The sequence below is a fragment of the Equus asinus genome, chromosome 3 (genome assembly GCF_041296235.1).
Source record: "Equus asinus isolate D_3611 breed Donkey chromosome 3, EquAss-T2T_v2, whole genome shotgun sequence".
Taxonomy (NCBI): Eukaryota; Metazoa; Chordata; class Mammalia; order Perissodactyla; family Equidae; genus Equus; species Equus asinus.
The window spans coordinates 19817244-19836492 of record NC_091792.1 but is presented as its reverse complement, the minus strand read 5'-3'; the positions used below and the strand labels follow the sequence as shown (position 1 = coordinate 19836492).

Sequence of the window (19249 nt, the reverse complement as noted above, 5' to 3'; positions counted from 1 at the left end):
TTGGGAAAACTTTTGAGGTTCAAATGTTAAACAAAATCCAAGTGTAAAACTTCATAGCTGAAGGGAAAGGGAGGGAAACTGATATTTTTTGATCCAGCAGTGAGGCTAGGCTCTTTATATATGTTAACTCATGTCCTTTAAATTAAGTGCCATTAGTCCCATTTTACAGACTAGGACACCAAGGCATAGAGAATCTAAGTAAATTCTCCAGGGTCAGCCAGATAGTAAATGGGAAATCAAAGTTCAAACCTAATTCTCTCTGACTAAAGCGTAGGTTCTGTGAAATAATCATTTAGCTTGACATCTCTGGAAGAGTTTGCTTTCTTTTTCCATTTATTAGAAACAAAATTCTTTCAACTGAAGGATTTGAGGAAAGCTATAGGAGGTTCTTTACCTTCTTTACCCTTTGCCTATACCTTTAAGACTTTTCTAGGGTTGAAGAAAATGAAAGAGTTTTTAAAAGATTTACTGCTTTCTTCTTCTTCTAAAGGGAGAAAATCCTTTAGCTGAGTATAAAAAAATATTAATAAGATTTAATACTTCCCCAAGGCCAATTAATTTTTTGAGTAGAGAAATTAGTCATTTTTTACAAGAATAACATTAAAAAACCATTGAATTGTCTCATGCTTTGAATATTGCAGTTATGAATATCATCAGTTTGAAACCAACTCAGTTTACTCCATCAACACCCCAGCTTCCATTACTTCCTTCTCTTTAACCAAAAAAAGGCTCAACAGAAGAGAATCTAATTCTTCGTTCACCAGATTCTAACATTATAGTTTAGTATTCTGGAGTAAAATATAAACGCCAATGTAGCATAATTGAACCTACCACTACCACTGTGGCATCAAGTACGTGAGGACCTAATCTGGGTCTCCTCTATTTCGCACTCGACCCTCTGCGTCTAGCACAGCACCTAGTGTACACTTAGGCTCTCAGAAACTGACACCTGAGAAGCACTGTAAGATTATCTCATTTAAACATTTTGTGTTACAGATGAGTAAACGGAGGCCTGAAAATATCAGATGACTTTTCCAGTATTAGTGACCACATTAACAGGCTCTAACGTTTACTGAGAGTTCTTACTATGTGCTAGACATTGTTCTAAGTGCTTTAGGTGTGACGTCTTACTGAATCCTCACACTAAGGTTACATGTAAATTATTGGCAGAGCCAGATACAGATCTAATCCAGAGAGCAGACCAGTACTCTGCCAATCCGATTTTTGCCACAGATCCAAATTTCAATATTATTATTAATTATTTAAAATACTATAATATATAATGCCATATACACAGTAATATTTTAAAATATTGACAAAATGTGACATTTTCTTTATTATAATGAAATTGATTAAACTTTCATAACTTATGTTAGAAATTATATAAATTATATAAATTTTTTAAAAAGGAAAATAATGACAGGTTACCTTAGATATAATTCTTTGTGAATACATGTACATCAGTGTTTCTCAACCTTTTTTTCATTCTTGTTGCAAGGAGCCTCTTTGGACAGTTTTTTTTCTAATCACTCCATCCCATGAAATTTTAATACCGCAGATCTATTGTATATCTATTGTGTATTGTATGCATATTCAGGCTTTATATAGAAAAAGTAAATTTTTCACCTCCTCCTTCAAACCAATTTTCTCATCCCTGTTGAGATGCATGATGTAGATGAATGGTTCCATAATAGTTCCAATTTTGTGGTAAATGTCTTTCACAGTTTTTAAGCCTATGCCTCTGTATAATGATTCATCTGTATACATTTTATTTTAATAAGTTTTTCAGACTTGTTTTGCACTCATTGGAGAAAAGGGCGTGACGTGGGATACTATTAAGCTGCAGATAAACATGTACACTGCACCGGTTTTACTTGGCGCCTTCCTGGGAATTTTAAATATTATTCTGATCCTTGCTATATTAAGGTAATTAGATAGAAATGCTGAAACTACTTTTGTAGATTGTGAAATAAATAAGCATTATTATTATCGGAGGATAATTATTCCTATGAAATCTTTATTTGGTTTTTGATGTCTAAAGTTGTGTTCATATTTTTTGTTCAGCTGATGCATGTGGTACTTGCAGCTAAAATAATAAACAAACGGATAAATGAGAACAGATTATAAGGTCTTTGAAGAATCAAGATTTGGTCTTGATTTACTAACTAAAGTTTTCTCTTTTTTGTGGCTGGGAAAGATTTGCCCCGAGCTAACATCTGTTACCAATCTTCCTCTCTTTTTTTTTTTCCCTCCCCAAAGCCCCAGTACCTAGTGGTATGTTCTACTTGTAAGTCCTTCTAGTTCTTCTATGTGAGCTGCCACCACAGCATGGCTACTGATAGACATAATGGTGTGGTTCCATGCATGGGAACTGAACCCAGGCTGTCAAAGTGGAATGTGCTGAACTTTAACCACTAGGCCATCAGGGCTGGCTCTAAGTATAGGTTTCTAAGTAGGGGGATGGCATGAAAGCAACATTTTAAGTAGATTAATGCTTAGTATCAACCGTAAATACAAAAGTTTCTTGTAATGTATATCTCTTTTATATATTAGAAGAAATTTTTTTAAATTACAGAAGTTTTGTTACCTTGTATTTCTTTAGAGTGGTTTATCCAAGAGTCCAAAAACATTTATAACTAATGTTTAAATTCACTGGGAAAACTTCAAATGCTGATTAAGGTAGATAATGTGTGCTTTTAGATGAACTGAGTATTTCTTTTCATTTTATGTGATAATATAATAAGAATTATAACTTGTATCTTTTTAATTTTATTGATTGTATCTCATTGGTAATACTTTTATTACTCAGAAGCCAGTAAAAGAAACTATATCAGAATGTGAAAAAATAGAAGGCTAGTAATTAATTTAAGCCATTTCTCTATTATACTAAGCTTTTCATCGATACGCTATTTATGTTTTTCTTTTTAAGAGAACATCGTGTGGATGACTCAGGACGACAATGTAAAAGTATTAATTTTGAAGAAGGTACTATTAAGCTGTTTGACTAAATTTCTATAACATCATCAAAGTGATTCTAATGATTCTCTTTGGTATTTACTTGGATTTTGCTTCTGAGGACAATATAATGGGTGATTGGGGAAGATCGTCAAAGTTGAAAGTTACCTAAATTGATTAAAAAAAAGGCATACCCATATCAGTTATTTGTGTCCATGATTGACAAAGTTAAAACGGTTGCTAAAAATCACTTCATCTGGTTTTTGAAAAGCCAATATCCTAAAACCTTTGTGATCTTTGGGATGATTTCAGTAACTTTGCTCCCAGATGTGTTTGTTTCAAGCAGTTCTTTGCTCCCTTAATCGTAGGAATAGGTATAGTTTCTCTTTTGTATTTTTATTCTTTTGGTATACTCTACAGATGTACATTCTCGTCCTTTAGATCTTTCTCTGACTCAAAAATAGGTACCCAGTCTGGTAAGTAGGTAGATTTTACTAAATTAACTTTTATTTAAGTACTAATTATGTCCTCCTTGGGGAGTATCTCCCCCCCTTTACAAAAGAATGCATCTCAGTCCTTGCCCTCGAAGAATTTATAAAGCTGTGGAAAAGACTCAGTGTAATTTTACCAAACTTTCCTAGCTATTTCACTTAGTTTCCACAGCAGCACTAGTGGGAGGTAAAGTTAAAAGTAGTTTGGTCGAGAGCAGAGTAGTGAGGAGCTCTAGGAAGTTTTTGAACAAAGGAGAAGTATGACAGTGGATTCCATGTGAGGCTAATCCAGATGTGTGAAGGCCTGAACTAGGGCAGCAGCTGAGAATGGAGAAGGGATGGATATGAGGTTTTGAAGGAAAAAACCAAAATTCTTAATAGCGAATATTAAGGTTTAGAGGGAGTTACTGAAGATGTCTGCCAGGTTTTGATTCTAGATAATTGAAAGAATGGGAAAGAACAAGAAGTTAGGAAGGGAGATTGTCTGAAAGATGAGATGATTTCAATTTGGATTTAGCTGCACATACTGCTACACTAGAAAAGCTAAAAAATTTCAGAGGCATTTCTAATTTTGGCAGTAGAGATCAAGGCTAGAGATACAAATTTTGGACTTACCCAGTGAAAAACACTATAAAAACAAATAGAGAAAGAAAGAAAGGAAGGGGTAGATGAATCAAGTGCGGCAAATATTGTGGAACCTAGGGGATGGATATATGTGGATATGTTTGATATTGTTCAAAATGAAAAATGGAAGGAAGGAAAGAAGGTGAGAACGTGCCAGCAGTGGGTATGAGCTACTTTTTTTAAAAGGTGAAAAGTTGAATGCTACCTTAAAGGACGTATCAGATAAAGGAATGAGCAAGCTAAAGAGGGTAAGGTTAAATTTGTATTTCAGATAGACAATCAATAAATTTTTATTATAACTATGTCCCAAATATTTCCTGGAACATTCTTATACTTAAATTTCAAATATTGTATGGAACATACTTAAAGTTATTATTTATTTCAAATTCAAATTTAACTGAGTATCTTGTATTTTTATTTACTAAGTCTGGCAAACCTAGTGAGACTCTAAGCATCTACATTTATAACAACCTACCATCTGAGCTGATGCTGCTGGTCTGCGAACCACACTTTGAGTAGCAAAGGTCTAGAGCTTCACTGTCCAATATGGTAGCTGCTAGCCACATTTAGTTATTTAAATTACATTATACTTAAGGAATTCCTCAGTCACACTAGCTACATCTCAAATGTTTAATTATGGATATTTGTGGCAAGCGGCTAATTGTATTGGACAGTACAGAGAAAGAACATTTCCATCATGGCAAAGTGCCGTTGGATAGCACTGCTCCAAAGCACAAATGAGAGTTTAGAAAGGAGAGATCTGTTTTCTTTCATAAGATTTCTAGTTACTTCAAAATAATTTTTATAAGACAAACATCATTTTGCGGGGGCAGGGGGCTGGCCTCATGGCCGATTGGTTAAAGTTCTGTACGCTCTGCTTCAGCAGTCTGGGTTCACAGTTTCAGACCCCAGGTGCAGACCTACTCCACTCACCAGCCATGCTGTGGCAGTGTTCCACATACAAAAAAATAGAGGAGGATTGCCACAGATGTTAGCTCAGGGCAAATCTTCCTCAAGCAAAAAAAAGGAAGATTGGCAATGGATGTTAGCGCTCAGGGTGAATCTTCCTCAGGGAAAAAAAAATCATTTCTAAATTTCAATAAATGTTTAGATAAAACATATCAGTTTTTTTCCTCTTATTAAAGATGTTATCATGAGGTAGGATTATTTCCAATTACATAGTATTTTAATCAATATATTAATGTAGTCTTTTTCTTAAAATTCTTGTAATTAGGATACCTAGTCAAACCCCACAGTCTAGGATGCAGCATCTCTGAGCTCGCCCACTGAAGCCAGCACTGGGTGGAGGCTGCAGGAAACTAACCATATATGAAGCAAACTCCAGTCTAACTTGGGGCAACGTTGAGATCTGTTTCAAATGAGTAAAGACTGGCTTCTAGGTGGTGGTTGAGAATCAAGGAGGTCTATCCAAAATAATACAAGGCCAAGAAGGACCAGAGTCTACCCCAGAAAAGGATCTGGACCAAGGAGACCAGTTTTTTTGGTGATTAGAAAGGGAGGTCATGGCCCTATGTTGAGTGTCTAGGGTGCTTACTTGCCCCCAAGTATAGCAGACTATTTCCAAATGTCGCTTATTTTTAAGAGAAGGAACTGCTTCTCGGGCATCCTGAGATACAAAGGCAGGCACTGCTATGAAAAAAATTATAGAAACTTAGTGTGTCTTAGGAACGTCACGTCCTGTCCCCTATTGCTGCTACACATACACTTAAAGATAGCATAAATGAGCACATTCTTGTATTACTTACCGAGTTTACTCTGAGTAAACTGGGTAAATTATAAAATAGCATGATGGCTGTATGTAAGTAGATGTATGTGTCTTCACACATCAGGAAGAGCCTGTGTTGCGTGTGTAGCTTGACTACATAGTTCAGGAAAAGTCAATACACTCTCTTTGCCTTCCTAATTTATAAAACCACCATCAAATCTTGGTGGTTCTCTGCAGAATATATTTCTTTGCAAAAATATAAATGATAACATAAGGACTTTTTAAAAAATTGTGATAACATAAGGATATTTACTAATTTCTCATAGCATTGAAATTTAAAATAGATATCCATTGAAGTGAATCATAGAACTGAGAACTGATTTAATAAACTACTTGAGGTCTTCATGAAGTCTTTATAAATTTAAGATTTAGATAAGGAAGAAAAGAACCCTGAAAGTGAAATTTAAAGCAAATGTATTTCATATGAGATCATTTTGTAGAATTCTATAAAATACATCCCTATTTTGGATTGAGAGACACCAAATAGAAAATCTGAGTATTTCCTGTAGATAATGGAATTGAAGTGTATCTTCTGGGAAGAAAGTTCATTTTGCTTTTAAATGCTATTTAAAAATTATTTCTGTCGTATACATTGTTACTTTTAAACTGCTTTGAAGCCTAAAAATGATTTTCAATCTTTAGTCATAGAATTTGTTACTTATAATTTCTATATTATTTTAGTGCTGTAAGAAAGATTAGATGTGTAGGTAATATAATTTTTTTCTCCTGTTTGCTCCAGCAAGTCCAGATGAAGTTCAGGATCCCCAAGGAAATATTGATCAAGTTGCTGTTGCGTCCACCAATGTTTTGTTTTTCGTGGTTCTATTTATCTTTGCCCTTTTTGAAACGTAAGTTTTATTCTGTCTTCATCTAAATCAGATTGTGTCAATAACCTGTATTTCTGACTGCTTTAATCAAGCATATAGATTTTCTCAAAAACTTTATGTAAGGCATATTTTTCTTGTCATCATGTAAAAGATATATATTTTTTTATGCTTTTAACTTGAATGCAGTTAATTCTCTGTAATCTTACTACCTTATCTTACTTCCTTAAGGAATCTCTTTCACAAGTCTTCCCCCTTTCCTCTGAGATTTATGGCAAATGTAGTTATAAAACTTTATTGTCATGATTTAATTAATTTTAAGCTATATAATTCCCTAGTTATGTATATGGGGTTCAGTCTGTCAATTTTAACTTATTTAAGCTCTAATCCTGAAAAAAACTAGTATGTATATTACAAAATCTCTGCCTTGTTTAGGCTTTTTTGACCTTTAGTTATCATATGGCTTTTTATTTTTAAAGTGCCTTTCAATTATATTATAAAAACAGTACGTTCTTGTTATAAATATTCCAAACCTTACAACAGTATTTCCACATCCACTTTCCCTGGAGCTAACCACTGCTAATACTTGTGTGTATTTTTTTAACACTTTTTCTATACAACTATAAGTATTGCTATATGTGTACATGTGTGTGTGTCTATTAAACCAATATAGAATATGTAATATCATTTGACAACTTGGTTTATTCCCTTACCAATACATTATAACATTTTAATGCCAGTACATGTAGGTTTGCTTGATTTTTTTATTTTAAAATTATTGAGATATATGAAAATTTCAGCTCATCTGATTTGAGGGGCATTTTTTAGATTGTGGCCAAATATATACAACATGAAATTTACTATTTAAGCTTTTTTTTTTTTTGAGGAAGATTAGCCCTGAGCTAACATTCGCTGCCAATCCTCCTCTTTTTTGCTGAGGAAGACTGGCCCTGAGCTAACATCCATGTCCATCTTCCTCTACTTTATATGTGGGATGCCTACCACAGCATGGCTTTGCCAAGCAGTGCCATGTCCACACCCAGGATCCTAATCGGCAAACCCTTGGCCGCCGAAGAAGAATGTGCGAACTTAACCACTGCACCACCAGGCCAGCCCCCCATTTAAACTATTTTTAATTGTACAATTCAATGGTATTAAGTACATTCACAATGTTGTGCAACCATCACCACTATCCATTTCCAGAACTGAATTTTCATCATCCCAAACGGGAGCTCTACACCCATTAAATGAGAAATCCCCATTACCCCTCACTTAGCCCCTGGGAACCTCTATTCTACTTTCTCTCTCTATGAATTTGCCTATTCTAGGTACTTCATATAAATGGGATCATACAACTTTTGTCCTTTTGTGTCTTGCTTATTTCACTTAGCATGATGTTTTCAAGTTCATCCTTGTTGTAGCATGTGTCAGAATTTCAGAACTTTTTATGGATGAAGAATATTCCATTGTATGTATATACCAATTTTGTTTATCCATCATTTGTCAATGGACATTTGGGTTATTTCTGCCTTTTCCCTGTTGTTAATAATGTTGCAATGAACATTGGTGTACAAGTATCTATTGGAGTCTCTGCTTTCACTTCTCTTGAGAATATACCCAGAAGTGGAATTGCTGGATCATATCGTAATTCCATGTTTAATTTATTAAGAAACCATCAAACTATTTTCCACCTCAGCTCATCTGACTTTAAAATTAAAAGTGGCCATATTCTTTTTTTTTTTAAGAATGAATATTTTAAATATATTTAAATTCTATTTTGTAGCCAGTTAAACAGAAGGCCATAGAAAGTAGGAAAAGAAGCTTGGCAAGGAAGGAGAGAGATAGTAATGTAAAGGAAGAGAGACATTCAGAAGTGGAAGAAAAATACATATATTCCAAGATAGGGATGAAACAGGAAGAGACTGAGCAAAAGAAAAAATGCCAGAAGGTTCTAATAACAATAATAGTTACAGTATTTCATTGAAAAGAGACCAATTTAAATCAAAATATAACCATGATTATTTAGTTATATTAGAATGATAGGAAGTACAGTTGGTTTATTTCTTCTTCCTGTTTTTCAAACTTTTTGCAATGTGGATATATTACTTATATAATTAAAATGAATATTAAGAAATAAAAACACAAATAGCCAAACTTAGTAGCTTGTGCATGTAACAAAATGTGCCTAAAACGTGTTAAAATTTTTGTTTATGTAGATCTGGTGTCATTGTTAAAAGGGATTCAAATTCTTGAATGTGTCGGTATCATTATTAAAGCTTCTATTTCAACTTTCATTAACAATGACTATGATTTTAATAAAATAAGAATAATTTCTTTTTTGTTTTTCTTAGCATCGTTACTCCATTAACAATGGATATGTATGCCTGGACTCGAGAACAAGCTGTGTTATATGGTGGGATAATACTTGCTGCTCTTGGAGTTGAGGCAGTTATTATTTTCATGGGGATTAAATTACTTTCCAAAAAGTAAGTTATGTGTCTTTGGCTTTGTTTCAAATCTCTTTATTTAAAGTGAAATGAAATAGAGCTAGCAATGTAAATGAATGTTAGTAAAATGATTTAAAGCTTTTCTCTCATTATGTATTAGTTTTAGTCCTTGAACGTTTGCAAACAGATTTAAAATTTATTAAGGGAGCATGAAATTTCTATACCATATGGCATATTCTTTGGTAAAGCAAGATACTTTACAGGGCTACCCCCATGGCCGAGTGGTTAAGTTCACATGCCCCGCTTCCACAGCCCAGTGTTTGCCAATTCAGATCCTGGGTGCAGACCTACACACTGCCCATCAAGCCATGCTGTGGCAGCATCCTACATAGATGAACTAGAATGGCTTACAACTAGGATATACAACTATGCACTGGGGCTTTGGAGAGGAACAAAAAAAGGAAGATTGATAACAGATGTCAGTTCAGGGCCAGTCTTCTTCACCAAAAAAGCATTAACAAAAAAGGATACTTTACAAAGTGAATAATTGTCTTCTAATGTATCTTTTTTATGTTATGTTTTATTTATTTCTAAAAGTGTATTTCATAAAACCTTGTTGTGCTGTGGTAATATATGTTATGCAACAAAAGAGATTCAGTCGTTAAGTCTGGAAAATTCTGCTTAAAATTACCAAACTTCTTTACTCTAAACTTCTAAATCTTACATATATATATACATATGCTATATCACCATAATGACAAATACAGTATATAGCATTTCTCAGAGTTATTTTTGACTTTGACCACAGAACGCTTTTTTAGAGGCATTTTGTAAAACTGCAACTGTAAAGAACACACTTTGGGGGAAATTCTTATATAAAATTAAGCTCATTTATGTAGTCTGGGGTAGGACATTAGTTGCATTTAGACAGTTCTAACAATTTAATTATTCCTAAAATACTTTCATAATACTTTAGAACTTAAGTTCTGAAATCAATTAACACATATTGTCAGTGTGTGGGGTTAGATGCTGCAAGGGATAATACGAAGACTCCTGTCTTTATAGAGCCAAGTAGAGGGCCACGGTACAGCTGGAGACATGACAGAGGCGTAGATTCCTGTTCAAAGTTAAATAATAGAAATGCATTACATCTTGCTACAGAAGCAGAGCAGTTCTGCTGGTAGGCCTTCTTACAGACTGTCCAATTCTGTACCTTCAAAGAGCTCGTATTCTCTTGAGGAGAAAGCCAGTGAACACAAATGTGAAGTCAGGTAGTGAAAGGTACTAGGAAGAAGAATAGAGCAGAGGAATAGAATAAAGAGAGGTAAGGTCAGGACCGAGAAAGAGGAAAGTGTTATTTTAATGGAGTACTCAAGGAAGGCCTGTTGGAGGAAGTTACAGTAGTACCCCCTTATCCACGTGTTCAGTTGCCCGTGGTCAACTGGGTAGAAGGAGGAAGCAGATGATCCTCTTCTGACATAGTCAGAAGGTCCGTAGTAGCGTAACTCTATGTCACAGTGTCTACGTCATTCACCTCATCATGTAGGCATTTTATCATCTCACATCATCACAAGAAGAATGGTGAGTACCGTACAATAAGATATTTTGAGAGGACATTCAGAAAACTTTTATTACAGTATATTGTTATAATTATTCTTTTTTATTATTAGTTATTGTTAATCTCTTACTGTGCCTAATTTATAAATTAAACTTTATCATAGGTATGTATGAAAAAATGTAGTGTATATAGGGTTCAGTACTATCCATTGTTTCAGGCATCCACTGGGGGTCTTGTAATTTATCTCCCGCGGATTAGGGGGCACGACCGTACATCCAAGCAGAGACCTGGGTGAAGTCAGAGACCAGCCATGCAATGGCCTGGAAGTGTCTTCACCCAGAAGACTGAGCTTTATGTGTTTAAGGAACAAGCAGGAAGGCCGGTTGCCCAGATCGTGAGAGAAATGGCCAATGGGAGAAGATGAGGTTGGAAAGAGGTGAAGCCTAGCATGTATTCTGAGGGTGCTGGGAAGCATTTGGGTTTGTTTGTTTTGTTTTAGGAAGCCTTTGGTCTTGTTTGTGTATTTCACTTCCTATTATGGAAGATTAAGGTGTAAAGAGCATCATGTACTGAATCTCCAATATCCATTACCCAGCTTCAACAATTGTAAACCCCTGGACACCTCCACCTGCTCCACATTCCCTGTCCCCTACGCCTGAATTATTTTGAACCCAGTCCCAGACATCATTTCATGTTTTCCATAAATATTTCAGTACATATCTGTAAAAGTTAATGATGAGAACATTATCACATGTAAAAAAATTACAGTTATTTCTAAATATCATCAAATATCCAGGCAGTGTTCAAATTTTCTCCACTGTCTCAAATTTTTTTTTGATTTGTTTTAAATTGTTTTATTTTGTTTCACAGCTTACTTAGGCTCTTAAGTCTTAAGTCTTAAGTCTCTTTTAATCTGTAGGTTTCTTTTCCATCTCTCTCTCTTTTTTTTCCCTTTACAAACTGAAGAAACCAGGAGACTTGCCCTATAGTTTCCCACATTTGAATCTTGCGAATTGAATCCCTGAGGTTTTTTTTTTTTCTTTTAAACATTTTCCTGTGTCTACTATATTTGTCAAAAATTGGTACTTAGATATAGAAGCTTGATGAGATTTGAGCTCAATTTTTTTGGCAGGAATACTTTATATGTGGTATGTCCCTACCTCAGGAGAAATGTAGTGTATGTGTAAGAGGCCAGTGATCATTCCCTAGATCCATTAATTCATTAATAGATCATTGCAAAATGCTGGTATTTTAATTCTGTCATTTCTTCATTTGCTGGAATACTTCCTATAAAGAGAACCCTCCTCCTACCAACTATTTGGGTATCCTGAGGTTTAGTTTGTACAGGAAAGACAGGGTGATTATTTCCTTTTATTAATTGATTTTTTTTAGTGAGGAAGACTGACCCTGAGCTAGTGTCTGTTGCCCATCTTCCTCTTTTTGCTTGAAGAAGATTGTCCCTGAGCTAACGTCTGTGCCAGTCTTCCTCTATGTTGTATGTGGGATGCTGCCACAGCATGGCTTGATGAGCGGTGTGTAGGTCCCTGCCCAGGATCCGAACCTGTGAACCCCAAGCCACTGAAGCAGAGCCTTCGAACTTAACCTCTATCCCACTGGGCTGGCCCCTGTTAATTGATTTTTAAAATAATGAGTTAGTTCCCTAACATCCTCTAAAGTGATCAAAAGTATTTTATTTTAATGTAGTATGAATTCATAGATTATAACATTTTTATGTGTTTCAGTCCACTGTCATGACTATTCCTTTTGGTGTTCTCATTGTGTTTGGGGTCAGCATCTTCCAATTGGCTCTGAGTCCTTTTTTCATGACCTGGTAGTCACTGATAGCTTCTGTGCTCTCTGGTATGACAAGATGTCCAGGCTCATCATATACATTTTCTATCCCAGACCTGAAATCAGCCAGTTTTCAGAGGAGTCCTGGTTCCTTTTAGTGGTAAATTATATTTAGCATTCATGTTAATTGGTATATCACTAAAAGTATCAAGATACTGTTTTAGTTATAGTTTTTAAAATTATAAAATTAATGAAACTGTGTTATAACGTTTCATTTTTAAATTACAGAGTTTCTGTTCTTTAACAGGATTGGCGAGCGTGCTATTCTACTGGGAGGACTCATCGTTGTGTGGGTTGGCTTCTTTATCTTGTTACCTTGGGGAAATCAGTTTCCCAAAATACAGTGGCAAGGTATAGCCATACATCATTCTGTAATGTTAGCCACTGTTATCCATCCAAAATTGACAAGTAATGCACTGTACTAATTTTGTTTTTTCAGATTTACGTAATAATTCAATCCCTAATGCCACATTTGGGGAAATTATTATTACTCTTTGGAAGTCTCCAAGAGACGATCACAATGAAGGACCAACTGGTTGCCCAATTGAACAAGCCTGGTGCCTCTACACACCCATGATCCACCTGGCCCAGTTCCTCACGTCAGCTGTGCTGATCGGAATAGGCTATCCATCCTGCAATGTTATGTCCTATACGTTATATTCAAAGATTCTGGGACCCAAACCTCAGGTGAGTCATGACCTTGACATTGCAATTATGTAAAGTATACTTGTAAGTACTCACATTTTTTGCTGCCATTCTGTATTTTTACACCAGCTGATTTAGGGGATTTTTTAAATCATATTCACTATGTTAAATTTTTAAAAAAACAACTTTTGTAAAGTACATACAGGAATGTATGCTGAAATTTAACTAAAACCTGCTCTAAGTTAGAACTCAAAGATGTCTTGAACTGAGAGATTATGAGCTCAAAATCATTTTCATAGAAAAAATACCTGATGCGTAAATTTCTGAAACTCCTTCTTAAACTAGGCAACAGTTAGGGAACCAAAAAAAAAAGTGATGGGCGGATTTGGATCTAGGCTTAATTTCATATGGCCCTAGGGACAATTACCCAGAGATGACAACACAACAGTCTTCCAAGTGTCCAACAGCTATGTATATTTTAAAATTAGTTTTTATTACAGGAATGTCCATATTCATTATATAAGAATTAGAAAAATATAGAAGCAAAATGAAGAAAAATATCAAAGCAACAATTACTACTAACATTTTGGTGAAATTGTACTTCCACTTCCAGTCTTTTATCTATGTCTGTGTGTACGGATCTGTGTGTTTAACACAAAAATAAGATTATATCATTGATACTATTTTGTAATTTTCTTATATATATATAACAATATATGATAAATATTCTCCCATGACATTTAATTTTCTTTTATAAAATTATTTTTAACAGAGACGTTGTATTCCATTCTGTGTATGTACCATCATTTATTCAGTCATTTTCCTATTATTGCACATTCAGGCTATTTCTGGGTTTTACTTCTGACTCTTCTTTTTAGTAGCAGTTATTTAAATGGCCACAAAATGAAATTTTCTTCTTTAAAAATTAAACTGATAGTTTTACATTTTCAGGGCAGAAATTAGTGTTTCTCTATTGAAATAAAGCAAAGAAAAATTTTTAACATCTGTGTTTTTAAGCTATAATAGTAGGTAAAAAATTTTGGTAATTTCTGGGTTTTTTAATCTATAAAATTGTATTTTCAAATTTTCAAAGTCAGGAATGAAAGCTTGTTAATTATAAAAACAATACATGATGGTTATAGCAAAATTCAAATAATTAGAATAATTCAGAAAATGAAGGCTCCCTTTAGCCTCATCACACTGAAGTCAACCACAGTTTACTTCATTTGTACCCTTGAAGACATTTTTCTATTATTCAAACATATCCACACCCATGCCTTTCTTTAAAAATATAAAAGACTATATTATATCTCATGTACCTAAAATCTTTTCTGCATCTTGAATTTTTTTATTTTTACTTAATATGCCATAGCCTTCTTTCCATGTCAATGCATGTAAGATGTATTCTCATTATAAGATCTTACTGTATATAAGACCTTATTCTTTTAAGTAACTGCTTAGCATTCCATTCATTAAATACACCGTAATTTATTTACTGAGTCCACCATTGATGGATGTTTAGGTTGTTTTCAGTTTGGGGATATTAAAAATAATGCTGCATTGTGCGTTCTTGGGTAGACTGCACGGGTTGTAGTTTTGGGGACAGTAGTTGGAGGAGTGGCCTCGTGGCATAGTGGAAGGTGGTGCAGTGGAGTCTGCTAAACATGGTTTCAAATTTCTTGGACAAGTTACTTGAATTTTCTGAGCTTCAGCTCCCACTTTTGTTAAGTGGAGATAACACCAATCTTAGAAATTTGTGAGAATTGGAAACAATATTTATAAAGTCCCTAACACAGTGTCTGGAAGACAGCAAGTAAAAAATAAATGTTAGCCTTAAGAGAGAAATTAATAAATTATATTGTTCCCAGGGCTTCAGTAGACATTAAGTTTGTCCCTTTTTATTTTTCCTAAACTGATGATCCTCAAGTAAGTTTATTGTTCATTATTTGCTATTTTTATAGAGAGGCATTTTATATTTAATTTAAAAATAAAAGATGGAGAAAATGACTCTTGTGAGTTTGCCATAGTTTGGTAATAGTAACTAAACTTGAATATCAACCTGCTTCTCCCTTCCCCACCCCTACAGGGAGTGTATATGGGCTGGTTAACAGCTTCTGGAAGTGCAGCACGGATTCTTGGACCCGTGTTCATCAGCCAGGTGTACACTTCCTGGGGCCCACGCTGGGCGTTCAGCCTTGTGTGTGGACTTGTGGTGCTCACCATCACACTGCTGGGAGTGGTTTACAGAAGACTCATCGCCTTTTCTGTCAGGCGTGGAAGGATCCCAGAGTAACCTAGCTGAGACTGTGATGGAAAGTATTGCTGTGTGGGGCTTCCTCTTCTGAGGCTCTGCTAGACAACTGCTGAGTCAGTTTCCAAAAGTCAGGCTGCAGATATCGTGTATTTTGAATAACAAGAACATATGTTGACTATGTGTAATTAGGAATAGTAAGATAATAGAAAAACATTCTAGATCATAATTTCCTTATCGCAAAAAGGAAATATTCTTCACATAACATCTTTTTTTGGGTTGCATGAACTCTTCAGTGAATGGACAATAGTCTATAAATGTGAAGTTGTACTCAATTCAAACTGCAGAGGCGTCATTAAAATAATGAGAGAATATCAATGCAGTGAGACCATAAGGAGAGTTCTGTATGAATTCCCTATAACAAATGAAATCATAGAAATTGTTTATCTAAATAGGTACTTTTATTTGAAAGTACCTACTTTTTATTTATTAAAAAAATGCACTTTCTATTATTACCAATTACAAATTACTTTCTATTATTTCTTTATGAAATAAAAATCATGACTCTTAAATTTTCCACTTACCATGCCTGCCATCCTGCCTTACCTGCTGTAAGTCATTGTTTTCAGTACACACCTTCTGTCTTATTTTAATTCAGGATCTCACTAAGTAACACCTAAGTTAGTAGATGAGTACAAATAATACTAATATTTCAGCAATAAAGAGCATTAAGAGATCAAGATGGATTTCACTACCTTCAGTAGGGCTAGCTACTTTTTCTTTCAAGTGCTAATACATAATTCACTTTAGAAACACAAGCCCAGGTATTCACTTTAGAAACACAACCAGTAATGGCAAATGGTTTATTAAAATTATTGGCATTTTTCAACTCCCTTAAATTCTGGAGAAAAACTAGCACTTTCGTTACTTACTGTTCCCATCTCTCAGTAGTGGCAGGGAGGACACAAGTTTTCAACCTCTGTCTGCATAGCTATTCAGAACTGCAGAATTTTACATTTGGATGGGCCGTGACAGCCCCAATCTAGTCATGCTAATAAATATTTGAGGCAAAATGGCTTCAATCTAACAATTTACTGACTTTACTTGAAGCTGGCTACGTCATACTCTCTGTAATACATTTCTACCTCTATGTAAGTTGAATGCTGATAAAAGGAACTAGTACAGAACTATGTATATGGATTATCAGTATTATAAAAAATTGCAAAAATATTTCTAAATACTTTTCCGAGTTATAAATATGTTCAAATTTGAGTGTAAACACTATAATCTGCACTTTATACTGTTTGCTGTACTCGTTTTTTTTTTTTTTTTTTTGGCTTGAACAACAGAAATTTTTGTCTCACAGTTCTGGAGCTTCTAAGTCCAGGATCAAGGTGTTGGCCGCGTTGGTTTCTTCTGAGGCCTCTCTCCTTGGCTTGCAGATGGATTTCTTCTCCCTGTGTCTTTTTGTTTGTTTGCTTGCTTTTTTCAGCTTTATTGAGATATAATTGATACATAACATTGTGTAAGTTTAAGGTGTTCATGTTGATTTGATACATTTATATATTGTAAAATGATGACCACCATCATTAGCTGACTCCTCCATCCCATCACATAATCACCATTTCTTTTTTATGGTGAGAACATTTAAGATCTACTCTCTTAGCAACTTTTAAGTATCTAATCCAGTGCTATTAACTATAATCCCCATACCGTGCAAGAGATCCCCAGAATTTATTCATCTTATCACAGAAGTTGGTACTCTTTGACCATCATCTCCCCATTTCCTTCACCCTCCGGCCCCTTGCAACTGTCATTCCACTCTCTACCTCCAATAGTTCGGCTCTTTTAGATTATGCATACAAGCGATATACAGGATTTGTCCTTTTCTGACTTATTTCACTTAGCTTAATGCCCTCAAGGTCCATCTACGTTGTCACACATGGAAAGATCTTCTTTCTTGTGACTGAATAATATTCCATTAAATATATATATAAACACACACACGTCACATCTCCCTTTTCCATCCATCGGTTGTTTCCGTCTCTTGGCTGTTGCAGCATAATGCCACAGTGAACATGGGGGTGCAGGTATCTCTTCCAGAGCCTGCCTTCAGCTCCTTTGGACATATACCCAGAAGTGGGGTTGCCAGATCATATGGTAGTTCTATCCTTAATTTTTTGAGGAATCTCCATACTGTTTTCTGTAATGTTTACACCAATTTACATTCTTACCAACAGTGAACAGTTGTTCCTTTTCTCTGCATCCTCGCCAACACTTGTTATCCCTTCTGTTTTTGATGAAAGCCATTCTAACAGGTGTGAGGTGATATCTCATTGTGGTTTTGATTTGCATTTCCCTGAGGATTAGTGATGTGGAGTGCCTTTTCATGTACCTGTTGGCCATCTGTATGTCTTCTTTGGAAAAATGTCTATTCAGAGCCTCTGCTGATTTTTTAATTGGATTTTTTTTTGCTTTTGAAGTTTGCTATACTCTAAATCCAACTTCTTCAGCTCTAATAGAAGGCTTAACCTGAGAGAAATCATCCTATGATTAGATTTGAGAGATTGTTTCCACTCTTCTCCACATCCCATAGCAAGACTCTGCTTCAGTTAGATTTATCAGAACCACAGCCAGTTTTCTGGCTGTTTGGTCAAGTCCTGGGATCCATATTCCCTGATGTTCTGCACCACCTTCCTCCGTCTTATATTTTTTGGGTCACTTCTAATCCTAAAGAGTAAACTCCGCCCTTGGATTAGATTGTGTACGTGATAGAAACAACAGTAACAGTAATGATGAAAATGATAATAGCAAATATTTAGAAAGTTCTTTCCATATTCCACGTAAGTGTAATGTACAGTTTAATTCTCTTAGAAATTTTATAGAATGCAGGTATTATTATGATTCCCATTATACAGACGAAGGAACAGAGGCACAGAGAAGTTAAGGTACTTGTCTAAGTAACTGTCTTCAGTGTCCATACTCTTAACCACTATATTTTTCATAGTGTGGGAAATAGCCCAGAAAGTTGTAACAGCAGTTGATTAATTGCTAATTGTAGGGTAAATTAAGTTACTTATATCAGTGACTCCTATTAGCAGAAATATTTGAGAAACATAATTTGAAGCCCACTGACTGGGGCTTTTAAAATCTTAGCATAATAGTTGGCCTGTTTCCATGCAAGAATATGCCATAGAGAAGTTTCCCAACTTCATTAAAGATTTATAATATTGAATAAAATTTAGGACAACGATAACCTTGCAAAAATGACTACCACCTTCCTTTTTATCGAGAGCACTTTCTTCTCCGGGGGATTATACCAGCACACATCCTGGCACAAAAGGAGATAAAGAAGATACATGGGGCTGAGGAGAGAGCAGGGAAGTAAAGTTTGGAGGAAAAAAATCACCTACCTGAGGTCTTGAGTGGGACAAGTTGAGTATAAATTGAAAAAGATAGGAGACCCTAAGGTATGAAAAACTGCTAAAAATAGCATATATTTAAGAAAAGATATGTTTTTGAAAACTCAAGGGTAATTTTCATATTTTGAAGGGATTTATAACTTCACAAAGATCTCCATGCTACCTTGCTAAGCTTGGCTACATTTGAAATAAACTCCTCCAGTTCATATAAAACTTTTCTCTTGCATAAAGTGAAATAAATCTGTATGTAATTTGTTGTTTTGGAGCTGATAAACTACTTATCTGCATCTGTACAAGAATAGATTAACTTATTTTGAGAGGAAATTTGGGGTACCATTTTTGACTATTGCAGACTTATTTGTAATTTAATGTATTTTACATTGTGAATGTACATT

The 19249-nt window shown here is 34.9% G+C and overlaps 1 protein-coding gene across 3 annotated transcripts in view; it reads left to right on the top strand.

Annotated features, from left to right (window-relative positions):
• MFSD8 (major facilitator superfamily domain containing 8) overlaps positions 1-17297 on the top strand; it is a 34359-nt gene extending 17062 nt beyond the window's left edge. For all 3 annotated transcript variants that reach the window (XM_014839193.3, XM_044767259.2, XM_044767258.2), the window contains 7 exons: positions 1782-1926; positions 2930-2985; positions 6596-6704; positions 9032-9166; positions 12784-12887; positions 12976-13223; positions 15268-17297. In XM_014839193.3, the coding sequence (XP_014694679.1) occupies positions 1782-1926; positions 2930-2985; positions 6596-6704; positions 9032-9166; positions 12784-12887; positions 12976-13223; positions 15268-15474 (1004 nt within the window). In that variant the 3' untranslated portion in view covers positions 15475-17297. The remainder of the gene's footprint in view (positions 1-1781; positions 1927-2929; positions 2986-6595; positions 6705-9031; positions 9167-12783; positions 12888-12975; positions 13224-15267) is intronic.
• The last annotated feature ends 1952 nt before the right edge of the window (positions 17298-19249 follow it).